Source organism: Manacus candei, unplaced genomic scaffold (genome assembly GCF_025592945.1).
Source record: "Manacus candei isolate 608988 ecotype Guabito, Panama unplaced genomic scaffold, ASM2559294v1 h1tg000103l, whole genome shotgun sequence".
NCBI lineage: Eukaryota > Metazoa > Chordata > Aves > Passeriformes > Pipridae > Manacus > Manacus candei.
Window position 1 is genome coordinate 2,856,978 of NW_026138151.1, and position 27,257 is coordinate 2,884,234.

The 27,257-nt window shown below is 41.7% G+C and overlaps 1 protein-coding gene across 2 annotated transcripts; it reads right to left on the reverse strand.

The window, feature by feature from the left end:
- Positions 1 to 4,652: 4,652 nt before the first annotated feature.
- On the reverse strand, positions 4,653 to 26,596 carry TANGO2 (transport and golgi organization 2 homolog). Of its 2 annotated transcripts, none has more exons than XM_051769120.1 (9): positions 26,503 to 26,596; positions 22,544 to 22,665; positions 18,169 to 18,257; positions 17,607 to 17,726; positions 16,486 to 16,600; positions 10,320 to 10,390; positions 9,702 to 9,855; positions 8,902 to 9,006; positions 4,653 to 7,430 (listed from the first exon to the last, which is right to left on the reverse strand). In XM_051769120.1, the coding sequence occupies exons 2-9, from the start codon at positions 22,597 to 22,599 to the stop codon at positions 7,310 to 7,312; spliced, it is 831 nt and encodes a 276-aa protein (XP_051625080.1). In that variant the 5' UTR covers positions 22,600 to 22,665; positions 26,503 to 26,596; the 3' UTR covers positions 4,653 to 7,309. The 2 variants fall into 2 exon arrangements, with proteins under 2 accessions (XP_051625080.1, XP_051625079.1); XM_051769119.1 differs by having other exon boundaries at positions 26,507 to 26,583.
- Between the last annotated feature and the right edge of the window lie 661 nt (positions 26,597 to 27,257).

Consider the following 27,257-nt stretch of genomic DNA (forward strand, 5'->3'; position numbering starts at 1 on the left):
ACCGCTTTGAACTCCCGACAGCCATTGGCGCGCTCCCGTGCCTGTCAACTCGCTCCACCAATGGGAGCGCGGGAGGCGCCCGCCCCCACGCACGGGCCATGGCGGGGCGGGCGGGCCCTTTGTGTGGGCCGGGGCCGCTGAGGGGCCGCGCGGGGCTGTTCCACCGCACGGACCGGCCGCCAGAGAAGACACCGCTTCCTACAAACACCGCTTTGGTATCTTTAAGCAGCACAGCTGCAGCGTTGCTGCTTCAAGACGGGTTTACCAAAAAAGGGTAAATCAAAGTAGGGCCGTTTTCCGTGCCATAGGTACCAAGCAGTTCACAAAACAAGCCCCCCATCTGTTTGCAGTGTTTAGAAAGAATTCCTAAATAATTACAGAAAGTCTTACAGAATTTATGTAAAATCACTTCTAAAGTGCTAATGAACAGCTGCTAATTTGCTCTGTTACTTTATAATTTGTTTCCCCAGAAAAACATAAAGAGCTATAGAGAGCATTTATTCATACACCTAATTACAGGGTTGCCTCTTTTTTCCTTCACTGTTATACTGATTTGAAATCAACATGAGATAGAAAACATCGCCATAACACAGACTGGTTTCATCACCAACAGTATAATAACATTTAACTGTGAAAAATGCTTTTGTTTGCTTCCATGTGTAATTTCAGGACACAAGAATATTTTTCTAATATTTCACTCATCTCATGTCTTTGAGGTCCCCAAATCCTGCTATGAAATCATCGGTAATATTTTAATAAAACAGTAACATTTTAATGAAAATTTTAAATTGTACTTTGAAGACCCCTGCTAGGCCTTTTGTCTTTTTGTCTGACTGGACCAACACATCTAATGAGAGGGTGTTAATTTAGATGTAATGTACGCTACTGTATCAACACATCATGAACAATTACCGAAATTGCTTGAAATCTTTGCAAGCTGCCCTGAAAACCTGAAAGCAGTTCCAACCAACAGCATTTTCTAATTTTAATTCCTCATAACAGGCTTCTGCACTCAAGCCATCATTTTAGTGATTTTTAAATTAAGTCTGCTTTTATTAATGTTAAACCACTTCAGAACGTGTATTAATAAACGCCCACGGTTTGCAAAACAGCCACTTACATCACACTTCAACTTGTCAAGGCTGGGGAAAAAAACCTCCTGATTAAGCACAGAGTTGAAGTCGATGCTGGCATTTGCTGTGTCAGGTCACCTCCCATCACTAACACTGTGACAGAAGATTGTCCCTCTCACAGGGGCTGTGAAAATGCAAATACTGTGACTCATGTGCATCCCATTTATGTGACTGTATAACTGAACTACTGCACTAGGAAGATCACATACTTAGAAAACAGGTTTAATTCTTCATATGTACATAAACAGCCATGTTTCAGTTAGAACCAGAAGAGACACACACACAGATTTTTGCACAGAGTTGGGAGAATTAAAATGCCTGCAGTGCTTTGAAAGTGAAAATATAACCAGAGTCAGTTTTTCCACTGTGCATCTGTTCTCAGAGAATCATAATGCTGTGACCTAAAGCAACGATGCAACAACTGATTCTTTGAGACACAGACACTACAGGGAAATATACTTCTAATTTTTTATGAACAAAAGAATAACAATCCATTAGCAAAATAATGTTTTCATCCAAACAATGCTCAAATTATGGGTAATTTTTTACCCCCAAGGCGTTATGTGACCTCTGGAGAATTATATCTGATCTGCTATGTCTAACACGGGGCAAATTCACCTGAAAATTTTCATTGCCTGCACTTCTGATGAAAGACTTTTCAAACATGAATATGAGTCTTCCAATTTTGAGTTGGAAGTGTCTTCCACTTTTGAACCAGAAGTGCACAGGTCCACCTGCACAGTGCAATCAGAATGTACCACAATATCATGAAGTAAAATTATCATCAGCTAAAAGAAGTTCCTAATGACAAAGACATTTTCACACACAAGATACCAAAAGGCTAGACAGAAACTACTGCTGCCAACACAAAATACAGAAATCAAGGCTATAAAGCAAAAAGTATGAGCTTCCCAATAAAGTTACCAGGCTGCATTCATTGGAATGAAAATTAGGTGGAGCCAGTGGCTTTTTCATATTTTTACTTCGAGTGTTAGTAATTGCAGCACATACTGTGCCATTCCCACAGTGAAAGCCTGCATTACTTTTATTTCAGTAAAATAAGTTGCACTGCAGCTTTTTATGGGATTTCTTTGGCACTGGCAAACTGGTAGTTGCATGCATTACATGTCTTAGTGTTCCACTTTTTGCTGAAATCCGCTCTCCTCACGTAACCTCTGCCAGCCCTCACCTCACAGCCACGGGAAGTCATCAAAAGGACCCCGTGAACAATCTCAGATCAGTTCTCTGATATCAAAAGAGGTAGCTGATTGCTACAGAAAATAATCAAAGTAGACACATCCTTTGGCTCAGCGGTACCACAGAATTACCAATCTTGTGCAGCAGAACAGTTGGAACATTGTCTCTGTGCAAGGCACATTTCAGACAATTTTGCTTCAGGTTAAACCTGTTACCTGTGGGACAAGACTTTGTGCATTCCTCAAGCACACCTACCAGATCTGTTCCATCTGAAAGCAGCCTGGACCCTGGGACCTGAGGCTGCCTTGAAATGGGAACTAAAGCACAGGCAAGGGGGACTGTCAGAGACACCAGGTAAGGGCACTGTCAGTCCAACCAAGGTGCTAATGCAGACCCATCTGTGATTGAAAGGACAGTTAATTCCTCTCTAAATCCCAGTCATTCCAGTGACAAATAGGAGATGGAGAATGCATCTGAATAAGACCAGGCTCTGTGGTTATTCAGAGCAGAGCTAGTACAGGGAGAGAAAAAATCTGGCTTTCTCATTCACCTTTTTCTTGAGAGAGTACGTTCCTTTAACAGAGGCAAAAGCCTCAACCACTGAATACTAATTATAATCCTGTACCACAAGAAGAGACACTACTGGCTCCACATATCCTCCAGTTTATTATTTAATATATCTCAATTCCTGTCTGAAAAGTGATGTGGTGTTCTAGTTTACTTTGGCCACAAACCTATGAGATGTGGTTTTCTGCACCGACCAGAAGAGATCGATGTGTTTGCACAGTCTGGTGAGTCACAGCCCCAGGCTGGCTCTGTGCCTGCAAGGACGGCAGGTGAGACATCCACGGAAAACACTTCCTGGAAAACACTTCCTCCAGCACCCGAGGGAAGCCCGTCAGGCAGGAGTGCATCAGCTGGCACTGCCATTCTCAGAGGCCTCCAAAAGAACAAGCTCATAAAACAGAACATCACTGGGTGTTCTCTGCTAAATTAAGTGTGGCTTCTCCTCCCCTTCCTTTCTCCAGCTTCTGATGTGGTTTTAGCTTTCGTTTGTTTTTCTCCATTTATCTTTCTAGCACAAACACACAAAAATTTAACATGAATCAGCAGAGAAATTGCTTTTTTTACCATTCACGTTGCATATGACTTAAATGGATTGTAATTTTGGGCTATCCTACTTATATAAAAGTTTACATTCATTATTACCTTTCTCCCTCATCTGTGATCCAAAGTTCAGTCCTTATGTCTTCTGTTTGAAAAGAAATGGTAAATTTGAGTGTGTTAATATGATACTGTTTTACTCATTCAGTTTCTAAGTTCTTGAAATAGGATGTTACAGATAAATTATTTATATATATATTTTATATTCAACACTTCTTCACTCTGTTCACCTTAACCTACATTTCCCAGCATGAGTCATGCTGATGGATTTTGTAATTCTCACAGCCTTTCCAGCTGATTACCACACAGATTCTATTTTCACCAAGTCAAGACTATTTCCTAGATCCTCAGAAGTTATCAACAAGACTTCTCTGCAGAAAGTGAATCAGATGAAGAACATCAGCAACATTTAATTACATGAATCTGATATAAAACTAATTCCTAGGAGCTAATATTCCATATCAATAGGGATGCTTGCTAAGCCATAAATGTGCATTAAATTCTACAGGCTAAATTTAAAATGCAAGATGCTTTAATTACTGCCTTATTTTGCTTAGTATTTCATGGATTCATTTTGAAATTACTTATTTCCTTATGATATTATGAAACCAGTGTTTCAAGCCTTATCAATATTTTTGGTTTTGTTTGAGGCCCAACTCGTTCTCTGGTCTGTTCAGGTGTATTTTATCAAGCCACTCCCAGGGAGTTGGGACAATTCCACCTCCAGTGTCCAGGATGGCAGGACATTAAGGTCCTGTCAGCCCAGTGTAACAAGAGTCTCAGGTCTGCCCAGGATCCAGACTTTTCCCACAGTGAACCTGGATTCTTGTCCCTCAGTAGCATTTTGTGAGGCTCCACTTTTCCCTAAGGGATCATTAGTTTTGCTCTTTCCTTCATTTCAAATATTTTCCAATTTCTTACCTGGATAAGACAACCACACAACAGCTTAGAACTGAAAAACCCAATGCACACACCACAACATAGAAACCCCAGAAAAACACAGCACTTAAAGAGGAATTAAGTACCAGAAACAGACTTAACTTACAGCTCTTTCATTGCTAATACCTCCTGAAAGATTTTCCTTCATCTTGACACACCGACTGACAGGCAAACCAACAGAAACAGATGTGCAAATGATCTATTAATGTCGACAGAGACTGGTCACCAGACTGACTTTATTCTGGTTCTAGTTTTGAACACACATAGAAACAACAATTATGACACAACTTTAGGCAAAAAAAACACAATTGAGTTTTTACAGATATTTTAAAATGTCTTCCACTACCATTCCAATAGAAACAAAAATCTCTTGCAAATTTATGACTTTGAAGAGATGATATGTATAAGCAAACTTACTAAAATGCAATATTTCCTATATACACTTTTTTCCTTTATATCCCTTAAAACTGATATTTAAAATTCCCTTTTGTTATTAAAAATACTTTTACAAAAATAAAACACTTTCTTTGTTAACTTTAGCTACAGTTGATTTTTTCCAGTGGATTAATTACAACTCTGATTTGCACAGAGTAGATGATGCACTTCACAAACACCTGACCATTTCTATGGACAAGCACCACTTGCTGACCCCTGCACTGCTGTCCTGATCCTGCTTCCACTGAAGCCAATAACCACACTCTCACATGCTCACCTCATTAACTGTTCTGACATGATAAAAAATAACATCAGAGGTCTGTGCTCTTTATGGTTTAATTGTCAGAAAAAGCAAATCCCAGATTTAGAATTTTGATTCAAGCAAAGCAAAATTTGTGATTACAATCTGGTTTTACATCTAAGCTCTGACTTGTATTTTTTCACCCGTAGGTAAAAGATGAGAATAAATTTTCATTATTACAGGACTGCTATAAAAACTAAGGTTTATAAATGCTTTTAGCATGAAATTACATTCAAGCATTTTGCTTGCCTTTAAGATAATGTCTTCAAAGAGAATTTCTTGTTCAGATATCCGCTGGTGATTTTTTTCTTAAGCCATAAAAGAGTTTGCTATGGAAACTCTCAGAGCAAGCCACTGAGGCAGAGCTTTGTTTTAAAATGTGCATTTGTCAAACTCAGACTTCAGACAGCTACAGCTACTTCCTTGCATCTAAAAATAGCATTTTTATCCATACAAATATGTGGTTTAAACAGTCATCAAACAATAGGAAAGGGCTAATCCTTTCCTGCAGCTCAGAAGGACAGTGTGGGAGGCCCCGAGCTGGAAACCAGGTACAACCCAACCCACCCCACTGATCATCCTGCAATCAAGGTGCTCAAAGAGCCACTTCCACAGCACTGCAGCAACAGCCTGGGACTAGTTGTACAAGCAGTCCTGGTACCTAGAAGCTACTTAAATATGCAAATAGAAAGGAAAGAACTGACTAAATGCTGCTTTAGCATCTCCTGGCAGTTAAAAACCTGGGATTCACAGTACTTCACCTCAGTGGCAAGTCTCACTTGCTGCTGGCTCCACACACTCAGGGAGGATGGAACACACAGCAGCACAACTGCACACCTTGGAGAGAGGATCAGAAATCTTGCTACTTTGAAATAATTAGCTAAAATCAGAGGCTTGTGGAAAGGATACAGTCAGCATATCTAGAGGGGAAAAAAATAGCAGTGACCCACCACTAGCTTAATACTCAGTATTCAAAGTAAGTCAGAACACCAGTAGCAGCAAAATAACTTGGGGTTTTCAAATATCCTGATATTAGTTAGAATCTTCCATTACCTACCCTGGCACTGAATAATTGAAAAAAAGCATGCATTTAAATAGCTTTTTAATTCACAGGTGTTAGAACATAGGAAGTACATCTTAATACCCAACTTTTTCAGCAATATAAGAGTGCAATAATGTCACCTTACAACAAACAGCTATTTTTACTAAAAATCTATGATCAGTCACTCCAGGCTTTAACATATTATACCAATATTGAAGCCAAAATTGCATATGTACAAAACAGCTGATATATGTAAACCTCATATTCAGCTTCTGTTTGCAAACAGGTACCTATTCCTTACCTGCCTGCTGGGGAAGAAAATATCAAAATCAATATTGCTAGTTAGACTATCAGGAAACAAGATGTCACAACACCAATAATTTTATTCCTGTCAAAGGTAGGCAGGTCTGCTCCCATGATTCTTTACTTCAGTAAAAGTGAACAGGGACTGAGCAAAATCTCCTACCTACCCTTAGACCAAGTTTTAGAAATAAGATATATTGCTGTACTATCTAGAGGAAAACAAATGTAAAGAATCCCCCTGCTCTGCCCTCCCCAGGCAGAACAGTGCACCATGGCACTGCTGAGAGGCTGACATGGGACTAAAGCACTCAATGCTACCAGGAGAACATACATTCATTTAATGCACACTGGCATCAGCTGGACAATCTTAACAGCATATGTTGAAGGAAAAGCAAAGTTTGGTAAAACCTTCATGTATTAACAATAAAAGCAGCAAATGTTTCCCCCCATCAGAACTGAAAAAACAAGTTCAAGTCTATTTAAAGCATCCTTAAAATACCCCACACCCTCACAAAAAGCAATGACTTTGTCCTGGACAAAGATGGCCTTGTCCTGAAGGCAGGGTGATATTAAAAAAAATATTTCTGATTGTAATTTGCTACTTAACATAAACCTGGTTTTTTCATCTGGTTTTATCCAAAGACTTTGTGAGCCTGATCCGGGTGTGCTACTAATTTATTTAAACTTTTGCTGGCCTTGCTATTTTTAGCTCGTGGAGGCTGGCACAAAACATTTACTAGAGCTTAATGGCTCGCTCTCTCCCTGCTGTTCTTACAGCCCATTCAGTGGGTCCTGTCAGCAGTGCAGCTGGAACTCGTAGGTGCTCGTCTGCCACTGGTCCCTGGCGGCGTCGATCATGTTGCGCTCGGTGAACGTCACCCGGCCCTGGGCGTCGATGAGCACCACGGTGTTCGTCCTGCAGCACAGGGAAAGGCTCAGCCTGCTGCCCACGACACCCACTGCCAGGGGGCCAGCCCTCACTCCCCACTGTTTTAATTCTTTTTTCTTTATCTCTCCCCTGCCCACATCATCACCACGTTAGCAGGGCAGGAATGGCCCTGGCGAGTTCAAATGGCGTTTTCAGCCCGTTGGTCTGTCACTGCACTGCTCTGAGGCCCTGCTGCTCTGGCAGCAGCTCACACACAGAGCTGCTCGTTGCAGAGTGTGATGGAAGGTCACACTTAGTGCAAAGTGCTCCACTCAGAAAGCAGCAGCATAAAACTAAGTTGTTCTTCACAGCCTACACGTACCCTGAAGGGTTATTTATCCTATCAACAGTACTCTCTTCATTCCTGTCTTTCAAAGCAATTGTCCACTGAGATTTAGACACAGTTAATTATTATCACAGGACACTGATACAGGAACACAGAAAAAGTTCTCTCTCTCTAGGAACCTTCCAAAGGGGAAATCTGTTTTCATGAGAAGCAGATTTGGGTCATGCATCGGTGCCACTCTGCCTTGTGGAAGCTGTCATTGCTCCATGGACACTGTGCCACAGAGGGATCACTGACAGCTGGAATTTTCCACCATCCTGATGTGGTGGCCTTCCCCAAGTCACTTCACAGTTGTTCACTCACATAAAAAGTGCTTAATTTCCTCAGAAGAATCTCGTGAGGCCCAGTTAACAATCTGTATCCACTAAACCCCGTTGCTAAGGGAAAGATAAGTGTGAGCACACAATTATAGCAGTAGAGAAGACTTGACATATAGTGCTAATTCACCAGTGAAAGGTCAGTACTTCTGCCAAGTTATCCCTGTTTTTTTTGGAAATAGCTGGGCTCCAATCTCTGAAGCAAGAGGAGGAAGATGCTTCTTTATCAGATTAAGTCTTCATTATCCTATATTTAAAATGTTCTTTTAATACATTTTATAGAAACCACTGCAAAAACTGAGTATCTGTTTCTCAGAATCCCAACTTAAAATGCTTCCAGCAGTGAGCACTGTCATCTTATCAACTCACATCTCTGTAGTGGAAATACTATGCCTGACTATGCCAGAGACCAATCTGGCAAAATCATTGGCACACTTTTAGAGTAGGAATTCCCAGCAACAGGGTTCACCTGTAATTTTGTCTCACACAAATTAAATGCAAGGTGCACTGCATTATTCTGTTGTTCTTGGTAGAACAGTCTGAGCAGAAAGTGAGAATATCTCAGTAAAAGCAGCAGCATTAGTTAGGGGAGAAGTGGAAATACATGTTCTTTTGAACAAGAGCAAAGGTTTTTAATGCACCAAAGTGGCAGATCCATTTGACAATGCCATGCCTGAAGAACTCTGATTTAGCTCTGCAGATGACACAATTCCTGCTCGTGGAGCAGAAACATTCTGCAGTATCTTTGATAAGATCAAAGTGCTCAGATCTGCTGCTGCACTGGGAATTGTTTTACCTTGTTCCATAGCCTGGGCAGCGAACACACACAGCTGCATACTGGTTCAGGATAGGACGGATATAATCCTTCCCCTGGTCCTCAATTGCAGGGTCTGGCAACTGACTGGAAAAAGGAGTAAAGGAGTTAAAGAGATTTAAAATTTCTCCCATATTAACACACTCATCCCTCTCACACTGGAAGGAGTTGCAGGACATCCCTGATATGACAGTCAAAGGCAGGGCTGAAGCAGAAGAGAGGGGGCAAAGGACAAAACCAGCTGTGGCTGCCCCATCCCTGGAAGTGTCCAAGGCCAGGCTGGACAGGGCTTGGAGCAACCTGGTCTAGTGGAAGGTGTCCCTGCCCATGGCAGGGGGTTGGAATGAGATGATCTTGAAGGTCCCTTCCAACCCAACCTGTTCTATGATTCTATGTAAATAAGGGCTTTCTCCGTGTGCAGGAACAAACTGAACCTTACCTGAGCCTCCAAAAAGCTTACAGCAAGCAACTTACAGTCCTGCACTCACTGCCCTTACTAAGGGAAATGCAATCTTTAAAAGAGAAGGGCACAGAAAAAGCGGTGTACAGTTGAGGAGTACTAAGGCTGCAGTAGTAACATTTACTGTGTCTCCTGCTTAAAAATCAATACTGTTGAAAGTCAGTCTCTGTGGAGAGAAAGAACACTACTTTTGCCCTTCATTACCCAGCTTTAGTCAATTAATATATGGCTAAAGCTTCTTCCCTGCCAAAACAGTTTCTATATGCAATTTTTAAAGGGGTCATGTTGTATTTTCAGTGAACTCCAGCCATCGTGTTCTTACGGCTCTTGATTATTCATCACTGTAAGAAGCTCCTTCACCAGGTCTTCTTTGGTAAGGTCTTGACTTCTCTTCACCACTTCTGTGAAAAGCTGCTTCCCATACTGAAGCTTCTTCCATGGTGTATCCAACAAAGAATTACTCAATCCATATATTCCTACACACACAAAAAACCCAATTTAATGGAAAGTGTATTCTGGTGATTTCAGTTGTCATTACAGATTTCAAAAACGTTAATAAAATATAAGTGCTCCCCCTAACCTTTACCTGCAGGTGTGCCATAAACACACACTCTGGGTAAGGGATTTAGGGTCAAATCCTTTGAAAATCCCATTCCTCAAAACAGGCTTCTGTCCTTCAGGCACAGTCACCAAAGGAGCATCCCACTAATTGCAGTACAGGTGGGTACACTGACACGGACAGAACTTTTAATGAACTATTGATTCTATACAGTAATTTATTAGTAAATGCTTAAAGGAATTCAAAGACATTTAATAATATTTTTTTTAAAGAATGTGAAGGAAAAGTCAGTGAGGACAATGCTTAGATAGCTAAACTACTAGAACAATACAGAGCTACATAAGAAAAGGTAATATTCAGACCTTTCTGAAGAAAACCTACCAGCATTTAGGAAAACAGGTTCTGGTTCTCCTTTGTTTCCATAGTAGCAAATTACATCTCCTTTGGTGGTACTGAAAAATATAAATAAGAATTTCTCCTTGAAAAGCCATCAGCTTCTGTGATTATGCTCCAATTTCATGCAATCTTTGAACACAGTAAGATGTTTCTCCCACTGTTACTCCTATGGTTCCAGGCATTATTTGAGGAGTTTTAGTACTCTCTTCCTCTCAAAACACTGGATTAGCAGCACCACTATCACAAAGTACCATTATCATTTTTAAACATAACTGCAGTAGAATTCAGTAAAACCCCAGAACCACTGCATGGAAAGTAGCCAGGCTTAATGACAAAAATCTGTGGGGTTTTGGATAACTGGAGATTCAGTTATTTGGGAGAAGGGGGCACATTAAAACAACAGAACTGTCCATCACAGCAAGTCACCTTTCCCCATGCCCTCTTTTGAAGCCCTGCAGCTGGCAGGAGTACATTGTGGCCCACTCAGAGCAATGCTGAGGCACAGCTGGGTCCTTCAAGGGACACATGGGCATGGCCAGGCTGTAGGGACAACTGGGTCCTTCAAGGGACACATGGGCATGGCCAGGCTGTGTTCAGCTACTGCAGTTACTGTTTGTGAGCTTCCTCCCCTTAACTGGAGGCACTGGCTGCTGCTCTCTCTTGTGCACAGTGTTCAAAGGCAGGCTCCAACACTGCAGATAACTCTCATTTGACAGAGATGGGATCAGCATGTCCAAACAGCAGGGACTTGAGTAGTCATATTTATACTGACAACACAAACAGCAAACCAACTGATAAAGACAAAAAAATGAAGTCATCAATAAGCCTTGTGTGTCCTCTGGAAATGGACTGCCATCAGATGGCTGACTGCCAACATCCCTCAGTCCCATCAGCTGACATGGAATTCCTCAGTGATTCCTTTGCTACCAGTTGGTGGGTTTGGGCTTTTTTTTTTTTAGTTTGCCAGAATACAGCAACGAGATCCTCTAATTCTCTCTTCCCCCCCTTGTGATTTACTTGGTCACAATGGAAGAGAGTATTATTCCAGTTACCAACAAACACATTCTGACCATTGTTCAGCTTTTCATTTGTCTCCCAAGCTCCAGCTCCTCAGACAGCATATAGGCTTTTTGAATTGGAAAAAAGCCCAAACAAGCAAAACTTGCAGTTAAAACTGAATTTGGATTAAGCAGCATAAAACATAATACAGTAGAGAAACCATTACCAGCTCCTCATTTTTTCCTAAGATAAAAAGAAGTATCTCTGCATTCTGTATACTCTGATCTGCATCAGGGCAATCTCATTAATGATGTTCTGGAACTTAAATTGCTCTGCATAACTTAACATCTGCTACTCAAACCTTAATAACAAGCAAAACAGTCCTGATTTAGCTGTTTATATTCTTCTTGAAAAGCCATTCTGAAAGACATTCTACAGCATCCTTTGCAAGACAGCCAAATGAAGAAGGAAGTATTAACTTATTAATTATACAACTCGGAAGAGTCAAGAATACAAAAAAGAAATAAAGCAGTGAAATAGAGCCTTTCAATGAATATGAGAAAGTGCTGCTGAAAAGTAGAAGAAAAAAAATTCTATTAGCAGCAACCTGAAACTATTATATTGGTGCAATAACTACTCTCTTTTCAAATTCTTGAACCTGTACCTGGTGTAAAAGGTCTATGAAGAGAAAAGTTCAGAGCAATTGTTATCACCTGAGGTCTCAAAACCCAGTGTTAGATGGAAAGGCAGACAAATGGCCTTTCCACACAGGCCTTGACCACAGCTGTCCGTGTCCTGCCACAGATGGGACTGCATGCTGTGTAAACAGGCACTGCTGCCTTCCCTTAGCAATGGCTTTTTATGGGAAAGAATATTATCCTCCAGCATCTGTGCCGAGCTTTTCGTGACTGACAAGCTCAGTAACAGGATCCCCTGGAGTTTAACAAAAAGATGGGAATACACACAAACTGCAGGGTCACTGACTCGGGACATCTGTATCTTATTGTTTCCACATTCCACATTCCCCCAGACGTGTTTCCACTTACCTCCACTGCAACACTGCTGCTGCCTTCTGTCAAAGGAAGACTGAAGCCTCCCAAGAGGCTTCTGAAATGGGCACACTTTCAAACTGTAGTTCTCTGTGCCAGTCAGCTACTCTTCTTTTTGTCATTTGGCTCTGCCTATTTCCTTCCTACTGTTTACAGATACTCAGTACTGAAGGGAAAGGCAGAAGCCAAGATGAAAAAAAATCACTATAAACTTGATCACAGCAATAGCCTCAAACCCCTGGCCTGTACTCAGATTCTCTTCCCTTCCAGCTTTACAAGTATAGATACCAATTTCACTGGAGAAGTAATAAAGGCATAATTAAAGTGATGACAATAGGGCCCAGTAGGCTTATTTTTAAATCCCAGCCATAGCTGACAGCAGAAAGAAACTAAAACTGCATAAAAATTATGCTCTTAGATACATCATTCTGTCAAAAAATGTAAGCAATAATAAATGTTCCGGGAAATATTCTAGGCAGCATAAATCTCAGTAGAAATAGAAGCTCCCCAGCAACATGAAAGCCATGCAGAGTTTGCCACAATCACTCCTTCATGCTGATGAAACATAAGCAATGTCCTTCTGCTCCCCTGCCCTGCTTCAACTTCAAGGTGGCTTCAGGTCGTGTTGGTCAAAAACAGACCGAGAGGAAAGGGAAGAAGTGAGGCAGTAAAGCTGCACAGCGTGTGGTTATCACCAAGTGATCACTCCCCTGGGCACTGAGCTCCACTCTGCTCACAGGGGGAATATCTTACACAAGGACATTGGATTGTTTGATGAATAATGTGTGCGTGGATTTTTTGTGCAAGGACAAAAGATGAAGTTGGCAGCTTGAAATGCTGAACAGGAGCTTCAACTAAGTAATACAGTCCACAGATTAATTTTCTTTTCTTCAATGTTCATGGGCTAATCAGAAAACTTTTTCTGTTCTGAAACTAAAAACATGCAAGCAAGCACCAAACCACCAACTATAAAGCCCAAACATATAGACCTACCATCCAATAAAATGGTGAAAAGAATTCTGCCAGATATCCACAGCACACAAAGTCTGCTTTAAAGCACTACTCTGATTTTGTTGCCAGTGTCTAAACATTTCTTTGGTGTTGTCCTTATATTTTGGGCCAGGCAGAAGCTGACACCAGAGGAAAGAGATAAAAAAGTTGTTCAGAAGCTTTTTTCCTTCTTTTGACATTGGCCTGTCCATCCATCCACTGGAAATGACTGAAGATCTATGCAGAAATATTTCAGAACACAGAGAAGTACCTGGACAACTCATTTTCATGAGGGAGCCACAAGAAGCAAGACAGGTGTACTCTGCAAAAGGTGGTATTGTATTAGGACTGACAGTGCAAGAGAAGAAATGCCAGTGAGCTCACGGAGCATTCATGACAACTTGACCATCCCCGTTCCTTCCAGAGCAGCACTCTGACCCTGTCTCACTTTTCACTGGAAAGGCTCCCCAATCTAACCCCTGGAGAGCAATCAAATCCCTCCCACACAGCCAAGCCCTGATCCCCACCCTGAGTGCACAGCCCTCGGGTGATGGGGCAGCTCACTACATTTCCCCTGGAGGGACTGGAAACTGGCTGTGACAGGGAGAGCAGAAGAGCTCACCCCGAAGGCATCTCTCTGCAGTTCCCTCCAGCTGACTTGTTTTGGAAGGGACAATTTGTCTGTTCCTCCTGGAGGAAGTGATTCACTCCTGTTCACAGGGATCTGACTGCACTTAAACTGTATGGGCTCTGAGTGACAACCTGTCAGAGACTCAAACTTGCTGGGAGAGCGACAAGAAGCTGCCAATTCCATTTGTCCTTCAGGGCTGCCTGTATTACACACTTGGCAGTAAGAACACAAGGGAGCTGCTGCCACAACGGCCCTGACAGAAGTTTGAGATACCCGTGAAAGTCTAAGTACCTGTAGCAACTGGATTTGTTGGACATAAACACAGGTTTCCTGAGGACAGCAATGATGCCCCGAGCATCACCAAGAGCAGCTCACTGACTTCAGATGCTGTCACAGATGGAGAAAGGAGGGAAACTGCTCTGAATCTTAAGCAGACATTTACTTAGAGACCAGTCCAGTCTCTGAAACCTCGCTCCTCTCCAATCAGCCCCACTGACATTCAGAACTGGAGGATGGCAGCACTGCCTTCCAGGAAGCTAATTTTGCAGATGCACAAGATTCCAAATAGACACTGTTTGTCATATGCTATATATTGAACATAAAAGTATGTTAAGCATAATTGGATAAATATTCACAACCAAGATGTTAAACTGAAAAAATTAGAAAAATAAAAATACTAAATAGTATTCTTGAAAAAAAGGAATCAATTGTCTTTAAATTGACATCAAGAGATGTCACAGAGCAAATAGATTATTACACTAAGTGTCAGAACCCATGCACGTTGAAAATAAGAGTCACACCAAGCTGTGGAAATAAACAAGATTTTACAACTTGTATACTTGTTTCCAGCTCTCCTTCTCACATCACTGCACAGCTATCTAACCAACTATCAGCATAAGAATACAGACAGAAGATTAAAATTTCTTTTTCTGAAATGTGATCCTGAAAACTCAAACACTGTAAGTCTCTCTAAATATGCTGCTCACAGTCAGCAATATTGTGAGCTCAGACACACCCCTCCTCACCAGTGCTTCATTTAAACTTCCCATTTGAGTTTCCTCTCCATTTCACACACTTTAATGGAGCCAGTTACTATTTGTTACACAATGGAAGAACATCTTAAGAATAGTCTTCAGTCCTTATTTTGAAACAGCAACACGGCCCAAAAAATTAGCATCAACTACAATAACATTTTCTATTTACATAGAGAAGTAGCTTCCATTCATATACTATATTTCTCTCAGGAGTAATTCTCATTTCCTAAAATGACAAGTTTACAAATCTTATCAAAATTGCTCTGCATCATTAGCTTGGCAAGAATTTCATTTCATCAGAGTATCCAAGGCTAAGGACACGTCAAAACTGAGAAATTAATCAACACACACAGCTTTCAGAGTGATACTCAGGGAGGAATTATGAGCTGTATCACCATGGAAAGACTATTCAGTTGAACACACAATTCCCTATCAGCCCAGCATGGAGGAATAACCAAACAAAACCAACACAGGAATGACTGCCTTAAATAACATCAGTCAGATCTACTGTAATATCTACTTGCAGGAAAGTGGGAGAGTAGGGAAGTGAAAAATGCAAACACAAGGCTGGTTAGTGAGAGGGTGCTGGATATCATTTCCACTCAGAACAGCAAACACTGGGACCTGCTGCCTTAAGTGTGTGTGGCTTCCCAGAAGCAGGCAGAAAAGCTGCACCATGAGGTTGTCTAATAAGATTAATGGTGCTGCAGAAAGGGTGCCAAAGCAGGGGTGTGCTCTGGGCAGTTTGTATGTGCTCGTGGTCATGCAGAAAGGATCCACCTGGGAGCTGACACATGGCCTGGACATGGCCCAGCACTGGATTTCCCTTCTTCTCCCTCAGGCACAATGTGCAGAAACACTCAGCACATGGACTGCTGAACTGACACAGGCATGTGCAGTGCAAAGGATTGGCCCAACCACACTGATTATAGTCAAGTATCCAAGATCCTTCCTTCAGTTATGGAATCTCTGAGTTAACGTAAACCAGCACTGCCTTGTGCTGATTTTTAATGTTTCAGGAAAGATTAATGACACAGCTACTCTGACAGGGAAGGTATCTTGAAAGCTCTCAGGTGCTTTAATCCCACCACATGTCACCTCTCAGAGAAAAAAGGTATCTGAGAAATGATGGAGCCACAGTTTTGTTTTCTCAAAACACAAGGCAGAGAGCCCTCAGGGTAAAGACTGGCCATGGCCTGTCAGGGAGTCCCAAAGAGTTCTGTGGGAAGCAGTGATTAGAACACAAGACAGTGCTCCAGGGTTGGACAGATCAGAAGGTACCCCAGGAAATGATGACTGCAGTAACGTTAGGACCTTACATGCCAATCAGCAAAAACCATGAGCTCTGACTTCAGTTTGTGACAGGCATTGTCACACATCTGGGCTGTGATGTACATGTGCAAAACTGCTCCCTTTGACACCTGAACTGTGGTGTTTTATAGACTTACTTCAAGTCAGCTGCTAACAAATTAAATCCATTGTAAAGATGTCCCTCTGCTGAAACTTTCTTCAAGTAAGAGTAGCTGTCCAGATCTGCAGTCAGGAAGTTTGTTACAAGAGCACCTAAGAAAGAGGAGGACATAGAACAAATGTGGGTGAGCTCACTGTTCTGACAGGCCTGGTAAAACAAACAGCAAGATAAAGATTCCTGTTGCCAAGAGGCTGTAACGGGGGGGGGGGAACCAAACCTCAAAATCAAACCAAGTAACAAACCAGCCTTTAAAAGTCTTACATCATTGTACCATGTTCCTATTAAGAGCTTGACTTTTACTCCAAAGAACTCAGTCAAAAGCTCTTGGTCAAAAATTCTACAGAATTCATATTACTAACTACTCTAAACTGGGTGTGCCTTTCCTCTCCTCCCACCTTACAAATTCTTTCTTGTCTTGCTTCATTTCCCTGATATATGACCCTAAAATGAAATACAAATGACATGGTTCATTTGTTTTCTTTGTCTAACATCTTTTGTCGTTCCAATATATTCCCAGTGCAGCAGCTTATGACAGTTACAAACAGACCTATTGTTACTCTGAAAAACTCTACAGATGTGCTCTGTTGAGAATCCTCTTCAAAAGAGATTTTTTCCTATATTTCTGCTTCTCTGATCTGGGGGAAGGAGAGACTATAATAATCTTTTAGGCTACCTCCAGCATAACTCAAGTTGTATTGATTCCCTGACACAGGTGTTTGAACATGAATATATACATTTGAAAAAGTCTATTGTAATCTAAATCTAGCTCAGTGCTTGGCTGGTTGTTCTGCCTGTTAATTAGAATTATTTTCAAGAGGAGACAGTTGGTGCTGCATTTCTTGTCTGAATGTAACTTCAGGCTCGAGGCACTACATCTTGTTTTACTTTTGCCTGTTTGATCAGAAAATCATTATCTGAGTCAAGTACATAGGTACTCAAACTCATCAGTTCACAAATTCTGTTTACAGCACATAAACATTCTATTTGCCCATAAAGCTGTGTTAAGAAAATTAATACTGTAATCATCACTGTTTTACTGGAACACTAGGGCTTGTTGGTTCACTTTCTTCTTTTTCTTCTATTTCAACTCTTTCATACCTCTTCCTTTGGCATTTTTATCAACCTTTGGCTGCATATAGTTTGTCAGGGCTGCCATCTTGCCTTTCTTACTGATTCCCAGCCATGTCCCACCTTCTTTTCCTTCCTCCATATCCAGACCTAATGGAATAAGTAAGAGTTAGGTTATTACATTTGTTTAAAAAAATCTCAAGCTTCGACCAGAATTTCTTAATGCAGATGCTGAGTTTTCATCAGGCTGGATAAAATGCAGTAGGTGCAAGACTGTCCTTCTGCATAAGTGACATAAGCCCACTTAAGTTATCTGCCCTCTAATTCTGCATTATTTCCACTGCACCACTAGGACTGAAATCAGTTAAAAAAATGTAAAACTGGTAAAAAAACCCCACAAGATATTAAAACACAAATAAGATAGTAATAGCACAACTCATCTTTCAAACTTATATATTTTCCTCAGAAGTATAAGGAAGAAGCAAATTTCGTATTAGAAAGGCAACACCACCACCCTAATAACAAAAAAATCCAGGCCACAATTCCCTTATAAATTACATGAAAACCTGTCAAAACAGCAAGACAGACATACCACTGAGGATCTCATTGCTACTGTCCCAAAACTCGGCCGATTTGGATGGTCTGTGGTAAAATTCATCTCTATTAGCTGCTAGAATGAGCCTGGAGAACACAGGAGGAAAAACACACTATTACTTACAAATTGGAACTTCACAGTGCAGGCAGGAACAGAATCCAATTTTTGCCACAGCATTAGCTCATTTTAAGCATGAAACCATCCTTTATCCTCCCATCTCACCTCTATCACTCAGTGGAAAGGCCAAATGACATCTGACAGCAGCCTTGTCTCTCACTGTCTCGAGACAGCAAGTCCATCTTGTTGAGTGAATGAGGCAGATGTTATTTTCAAAGAACAATACTTCCAGTGGAAGAGATTGAATTAAGATCACATAAACAACCTTAAAATTCCTCAGCATGAAGTTACAGCTTCATTAAAGAAAATGTGAAGATAACCCACAGATTCATAGGTAACTTACCAAAACTGTGAAGCACGAGAGAATGTTTTTACCAGATCATTGCTTAGGATCATGCAGCCACAGTACTTCTTAATCTGTCTTTGACACCTAAAGCTCTAATTATGGGGTTCAAAGACACAAGTCAGATGGTTTTGTCTGTAGGTACTCAGAGCAGAGATAAATTTGTGACAGTGTCAGAGGTCCAGCCCCACCGAAATTCTTGGATGAAATGACAGTATGGTCAGGGAGGAAAAGAAATAAAGGGAAAAGCTGTGGGGTTTTGTAACAATCAAGAGATACTTTGGTGGGCACTTTCCCCCTGATTTTTGTTGTTTTGTGGGTTGGGGTTTTTTTGCATCCATAGTTGCTTGCATAATTTGGGTTCTGCCAGAACAGGAGGAGGTGGCACCATCAGGAGGTAGGAAGAAGCTACGAAAAATAATATGCAATTGAAAAATGTTGTTGGATGAAATCCATTATTTATATTTAGAAATAAACACATCACTCCACAAGAGCAAGTGCTGTCCTGACAAAAAGCATGCTGCAGCTCTTCACGTGCCATCTAAAATTTGATAGTTTTAGAAAATCTGTACTTTGTACTTTGATGATTATCTCTGAACTTTGATAATTATCATAAATGGCACTTTCACACTTGAAAGACTCAAGTTCAACATGATATTTAAGAAGCAGCAGGCAGGCAAGATAAGACAGGTCTTGCTCAAAAGTTCCAGTCTTTGCAGCACTGCAGATCACTCAAATTCAATATTAACCCCAGTTCCAGTCAGTCAGGCTATGAATGTAAAGCAGGTAAGTTTTAACGAGTCAGTACAGCCAGGCAGCTCCACAGAATTTAGAACACTCTCCATTCTTGGCCTTTGAAAGAAAAATCTGTTTCTCTGTCCATTTCATCCAGCAGAAGTTATTAAAACAAAGCAACTTTTTTGGTGTCCTACTCAGATCACACAGATCCCTCACTGAACGTGTGCCACACTCACTTCAGCAGCAGTGGAACACTAGAAAGAGAAGTCTGGGCTAATCTGACTGCACATCCATCTTTTGAAACTGAGAAAGTGAACACTTTCTGTTATTCAAAAGCAAGGGAAGACAGCATCAGAAACTAAATTGAATTACTTATTGCAACATCAGACAGACGCAGGGTACCTATAAATAAGAGCTTGAGTTAGAAGCGTTACATTAGAAATACTCTGGAAAAAGAACTGTAATCAATCAGCTACAGAGAAACTAAACAACCCTCAAGTTCAATGGCACCCTTTCTGGAAGGCAGGTGCTTCGTATTTTGCCCAACAAAGAAGCACCTGTTGGAAACCAAACTGTATGTACATTTTTTTTCTTTCCAACACAAATATAATAATGTTCCTTTCAAACTTATATAATTTTTCTTCTTCTAGCTGATTCTAGTCTTTGACCTGTAGGCTTTCAGCTAGTTTTCCAAATTTCTGTCATCTTGAATATGCTTCATTTGTATTGTGCAGCCTCCTTCTGAAGATTTTTATTTAAATTAACATCACCACTGTTAAAAAACAGTTTGGCTGAAGTGCATTTCTCATCTCCTGAAGCTCCAATTATACTTTGCTTTCAATAATTCTTGACATGAAACCACGGTTTGTTTATAGTATCTAAATACTAAAAATAAGTGAAGTCTTTCTGGTGTGATTGAATATTCCCTATTTCAAGTTTAATGCAGACTCCTAAATTTATCACAAGGCTAGTGTACAAGATCATAATAATAAAACCATCCTTATTTTGTCTTTTATGAAACATAATCATACTGAAAAGGAACAATATTAAGTGACCCTCATCTTCTAATAAACTGCAAAAAGCCTATTCAGCCATGTTATAGCTGAAATAACTCAACTGTATTAGGATTTATGTATTAAGATTTATTTTAATATTGAGAGAGATGAAAACACGAGAAATCATTCCATTAAAGCAATTTCCTACAATGCAATTCAGCTCCTTAAAAAAGACTCTGTGATTACAGCTCTGAAGCTTGAAACATGTATTTATTTGTAAGATGCACACAGCACAGTTCAGGAAGATGTAAAGGCAGCGTGTTCCCTCTGACAATAATAATGGTCTGCAGTAAAGGGCTCGTTACACTGCACTAAACTTCAGTGCAAACAGGCCCCAGAGAGCAGCCAGAGCAGCTGCAAAGGCAGGCACACAGATGTGTTAGTGCAAAGGCAGCACACAGATGTGTTAGTGCAAAGGCAGCACACAGAGCTGTTAGTGCAAAGGCAGCACACAGAGCTGTTAGTGCAAAGTGCAGGCACACAGATGTGTTAGTGCAAAGTGCAGGCACACAGATGTGTTAGTGCAAAGGCAGCACACAGATGTGTTAGTGCAAAGGCAGCACACAGATGTGTAAGTGCAAAGGCAGCACACAGATGTTAGTGCAAAGGCAGCACGCAGATGTTAGTGCAAAGGCAGCACACAGATGTGTTAGTGCAAAGGCAGCACACAGATGTGTTAGTGCAAAGGCAGCACGCAGATGTTAGTGCAAAGGCAGCACACAGATGTGTAAGTGCAAAGGCAGCACACAGATGTTAGTGCAAAGGCAGGCACACACATGTGTTAGTGCAAAGAAACACTGAGAAAGTTAAATACAATTAAACACTCCTGAACTTGGGCCAAACATCTCAAAAGTGTTGTCCTATTTTGACACTGACAGCAAGTTGTTTTCTGACATAAATTATTAATTTCAATCTTGATGCAATTTTTTATAGCAAGCAAACTACTGTAAGTTTTACTTTTCAATATTGATCGTGGCAGAAAGTTCACTTGGCAAGCAACTACAGATGACATCCAGAGGATTTTCCCAAGAGGCATCAAATTGCTGAATCTGTCTTTCACTAACTTGTAACACAAAGAAAGTCAGACCAAATAAATGGATATATTAATTCAGCACCAGTCACATCATAAACAAAACCTCCTTTTAGGCAGATTCCAGATGCAGAAAGGAATGCACTCCACGGACAACTGAGGTTTGGGTTCTCATTTCCTTTCTTTCTGTGGAATGGCATCTGCTTCTCAATACAACAAGGCAGAAAAGTCAGTGAAAGGCACGATGATTTCCTGAGCATCCTGACTCTGATGGTCTCTGGATGAATACCAATACTGGTACCCCACAAAATAAAATGGAACCTATGCACTGTTTAGAAATACAGAAAGCAATAAAACTTTACAATCTGCTCACTGGCCTGAAGTGCTGTTTTTCTATTGTATACTCAATGTACTCAAAGATGCTGCTGTTGGATATGAAGTTTAACAATTGAGGGCTATAATGAGAGAGAAAATGATTACAGGAAGTTTAATGTTTTGGAAACTCACTGTATGCCATCCTGACACACATCCTGACAAACTTACCTAGAAGCCTGGATGCTTGCTTAGTCTTTGGGGTTTGGCCAAACATTTCCTACACAAGACTTAGTTTTTTATCTACAATTTTAATTGCAAGCAGATTTTAGGGTGGGGGAAGGCTAGGACACTTCCAAGAAGTTCCTTTAAAACTGGTTTTAAACTGGAAACCCTAAGCTTATCTACCACACTGAAAGGAGGGGACAGCTGCATCTGCAATGCCCAACACACACGACTCACCTTAGTTCAAATGCTGAAGTAGAACACAGGGCTTTCAAACTCTGGAGTACAATATTTAAAGGACTTATAGAGCACATGATAGATGCCCAGCTAAAGGTCTGTGGTTACAAAGCCCGAGTCTTCTGACAGTCTAAAAACACAGGGTTCTGAAAAGGTTACAGTAAATCCTCCAGTGGGGAAAGTCAGGGAGTTAAACACCTCAAAGGCACAACAGAACACATAATTCTGACTTGAGTTTGTACTTCACGCACTGGATACAGAAAGAAATGGTGTAAAAACACGGAAACAAGTCTGTTTTAACTAGAACAATCTTACCTGTACGCATTTTTTGAAACTGGGCGGGGGTCAAACTTGAATAGAAGGATGCACATTGAAGAACTGATGTTTAAATCTTGGTTCTTCCACAAAGGCTCAATGTAAGGTCATTCTGTAATAGCCTGAAATGTAAATTAAGATTATCTATTACACTGCAAATTATAAACTTGCTTCTATGCTGAAGTTTAAGGATTGCAATGTACTGACTTTCTTTGTCTCTATCAAGTCAATCCCTAAACAACTGGTTTAGAAATTAATCATAAATTAAAGATGCAGTCTTAAATTCTGGATAATTGATTTACTAGCCCAGTGTTTAGAAAGATCCATAGCCAGCTTTACATAGAAAATCTACTCAGTTTCAGGGTGTTGTCCCCCTTCTCAGACTCCTACTGCTGCATTCTCAGTAGACTGCAACCATACTGGACTTGGACAACTGAACTACTCGGACCTTCTGCATCCAGACCTTGCCAGCTTTTCCCAAAACTCAGGGTCGTGTACTCCAGCTGCTCTATGTCACCAAGCCTATTTCCCAAACAACACTCATAGCTCAGAAGAGATCCCCTCAAATCCACAGTGGAGCAGTTTCCATTTAAAACACCACCAGCAATACGGTGGGTAATCTGTGAAACTTTTTACTGGCAAAGAAGGCCACTTGGTGAAAGCAGGGATATAAAATACAGTTTTAATGGACAACTGTTGCTGACTACTTTTGCTGACTAAGGAGATATGGCTTCTGGTATTCATTAAGTGTCCTGCCAGACAATTAAATGGATTACTCAATAAAAAACCATCGGCAATTAATCACTCATAAGACCACTATTTTAATAAACATGTTTCAGGCTCCATTAGCTGATGTATTGAGTTCCCTCCAAATAATCAATTCAGTCCAGCTGTTTGTGCAAAATTACTGGCCACATAAAACTTACACAAAAACTGCCAGTCAGAAAACAGCAGTAGAGTAAGTTTGTAACACTCAGCACAATTATCTAGAAGGACAAGTATTTTCAACACCTCAATACCTTTCTACTACTGCTTTGACAGAACCATCTTTGTGTCACCCCATCAACCTTGCTTGATGTTATTACAGTACTTTAAGTTACATTTGTGGTTTTATTAACTCCAAATATCAAACCAGTATTACTTATCTTGGGCTCCACCTGCCGGCCTTGAAACAAGCATAAGTGTTTATAGGTCCTACATAAACAGCCTAACCTTTTTTTTTTTTATTCAGACAGAAGTGTTAAGCCAGATAAAACAGAGCTACCCCCTAAAATAGCAGCAACACTTAACTGGCAAGGGAGGCAAGCAATGTATTTTGGTACCTTCTTTGATCAAGGCTGACACTGCACTTGCAACACCTGTTGAGGTTTTATACCCAGGGCTGGATGTTAGCATTATAATTCTTAAACAGAAGCACACTGTAAGTCAGACTCAAATTGGGATATTCTAAAATTCACGACAATTAACAAATACTAAGAGGAAAAAAAACCCTGAAGAGAAGCAGTCATAGATACCATAAGTACCTAAATATTCAATGAAAAAATCTTTATACAGGTGTCATCCTTTTGGGCTCATGTTCACATGAAAGTGGGTCTGCCAGCTATGGGGTGGGACGAGCACGTTGCACAGAGCTGCCACTGCAGAGCAGATGTGCTCAGCAGCCTCCTCCCCACAGATGTGCTCAGCAGCCTCCTCCCCAGATGTGCTCAGCAGCCTCCTCCCCACACAGCTCAGTCCCCACAGATGGAGGGGGCGAGAAGATGACAAAGATTAGGCCAGCACTGCCTTCCACTTGCAACTGGATGCTACAGCAAGTCCAAAGCTTGATCAAAAGCTGACTTGTCGAGCAGAAAATGTGTCTTCAGAACCATCCTTAGAGATGCAGGAGTTGGCTTAGTTCAAGCAGAAAAGGCTAAATTGTGGCACAACACCTGCCTTCTGGTTTTCTTTCTGAAGACAAGCCAGAACATACACACTGTGAAACATGGCAAAATCTGCAGAAAGGGAGAAAAAACCCTCCACTCTAAGGTGGAGACAGTGAAGACTTACTGCCTTCTGGATAATGAGCTTTTATGAATTCTGGTTTGATTATTCCTAGTCAATAAGACAACAGTTACCAAGGATGTCACGATCAGCAACAATCTCCTATTTGTGTAATGTTTCTAGTTTGCTGTCCAACTTATGCCTAATACACACAAACCAGCTTGACAAGAATCACAAACATCCTGTAATTAAGGGTTCTGCTCCAAATGGCACCGCTAATTTGGAAACAGCATTCCAGTAACTAACGTTCTTGTTCTGTGCTGCTGGGCTCTGTTACACAGTACAGTGTGTTTGGCTCATTTGAAGGAGCTGTTAAAAGCCTGAGTGGATACACACCAGCATAAGGTAGCGTTTAGAGGAACTACCAAGAGACCCAAATATGATAGATTGTGTATGCTCTTTTCATAGGGTTCTACCATCATTTGGTTGATTAGAGGCAATCAGTTCACAATTTGGCATAAAACTATTCTACCCTTAAGAATTCCCAGTAGCAGGCTTTGAAAAATGAAGCCATTTGTTATGTATTTTGTTTTCGCAAATGAAGCATCATAAATAACATCTGTCAGTTACCACAGTGATCTCCAGTGCTTCTCACCTGATCCAAAACTATTGTTTAGGTGCAGTCTAAAACACAGCTAGAAATCGTTTATCACTGGAATCTGCTAGTTTTAGGTACCACAAAAATAACTCGTGGTCAGCAGAGTCCAAAACTATTTTACTGTCTCTTTTGAATATGTCCAAATGAAGCTGAGCACTACAGTCCTTGACTGCCCATTAAAGGGCCATAAAACTGGATGCACTTTCTTGCACTAGTGGAATGATTTTTTTTTTTTAATATGGAACTTTAAAACCATCAAAGAGATGACTGATTAGTTATAAAAAGTAATCTATGTTTTTCCTCCAGAGAAAAGTGTCTCATGGCTGCATTTTTAAAGCACTTTACTGATTTATTTTTTAACTTCCCTTGTGTAGCACATGCTCCTGTGTAGCAATACTAATGGTTAAAGACCAGCTGGAATAGATGATCTCTAATTTAATGCCTTTCAGGTTGCTCTCCATACAGATTGTAACTAACCCTACCAAGGTGAAGAGCCAGTCTTCACTGCCAGAGACAACAATGCAAAGTACAACGCTTATGAAAAACAGAAAATAACACATAAGGTGCATGCCATTCCCAAGTTTAATGAGCTCGTTTTATTTTCAGCTGCAGAATTTTTCTCCTACTAGATTAGGTCCACTGTACAGCTCCAGTGAGAAACAAAGGCCAGTAAATATAACCTTTCACCACAGCATGTTTTAGAAGCATTTGCAAGGATGGAGTAGAAGAGCCTTTCCCCCACTTTCTCAAGAGTACAAACTTCTCCTTTGCCACGGATCTGCAGACCCAGAGCCTTCTGCTGGACCTTTTTCCTTAGGCAAAACCTGTATTTTTAGCTTGCACAATTCTTAGGTTTTCTTCAGTGAGGAACCACCAAAAGAGACGTCAGTAGTTTCCAGCGTCTTTCCGTGACAATTTCTTGCCCTCAAAGTGTCACCGCATATTAAAAATTAATTAAAAAGCTACTTTATTACTCTTGTACAATTACAATTACTGTCGTACGTGACGCAGGTACCAACCGGCCGCCACCCGCGCAGGAACGCGCTGCCACAGCACAGCCAAAGGGACAGGGGCGAGCCCACACTTCACACGGGGGCTTTTAGGATAAAAACCCGAAGCAAATGGCGCTCAGCAGCAGCGCTCTGCTCGGCGGGGAGGCCGGGGCGGCGGCCGGGAGGGGCACTGGGAGCCCCCCCAGACAGGAGCCCGTCAGCTCCCGGCCAGTCGTGGCAGAGGAAGCGACCCCGGGCTGTGCCCGAGCCCGTCCCTCAGCTCGGGACCCCCGGCCCCTCACTCACTCCCTCCCTCCCTCACTCACCCACCAGCGCCGGCTCCGCGTCCCCCGCGCCGCTTCCGGAGCGCGGCCGGGCCGGGGCAGCGCCCGCCCTCAGGGGGGACGGGCCGACAGCGGGCCCGGCTCCTCCTCCCGCCGCACTGCCGGCACCGGCACGGCTCCCTCGGGGGGCTTATACCTTCCCTGCACCGACCCACCTTCCTCAGGGCCCACACACCTTCCCTGCACCGACACACCTTCCCTGGGATCCACACACCTTCCCTGCACCGACACACCTTCCTCAGGGCCCACACACCTCCCCTGCACCGACACACCTTCCCTGGGATCCACACACCTTCCCTGCACCGACACACCTTCCTCGGGATCCACACACCTTCCTCGGGATCCACACACCTTCCCTGGGATCCACACACCTTCCCTGCACCGACACACCTTCCCTGAGATCCACACACCTTCCCCTGGATCCACACACCTTCCCCTGGTGGAGTCACCATCCCTGGAGGTATTTAAGACCTGGCGCTGGGTGAGGTGATTTAGAGATTACAGTGGTAGTGCCACACTGATTCGATGATCTTAAAGGTCTCTTCCAACTGTGAGGATTTTGTGATTCTATGAAGGTGTGAAATAACAACCAAAAATGCTTGATCTGAGGTGCACAGGGTCACACCTCCGAGGACGGATACACCAGGACTGGACTGTTGACACTTGGCGAGTTTGGAAGTAACTCCCAGCCCCTCTAGAACAAGCCAGTTCGTAGCTCCTGACCCTTCTAGATCAAG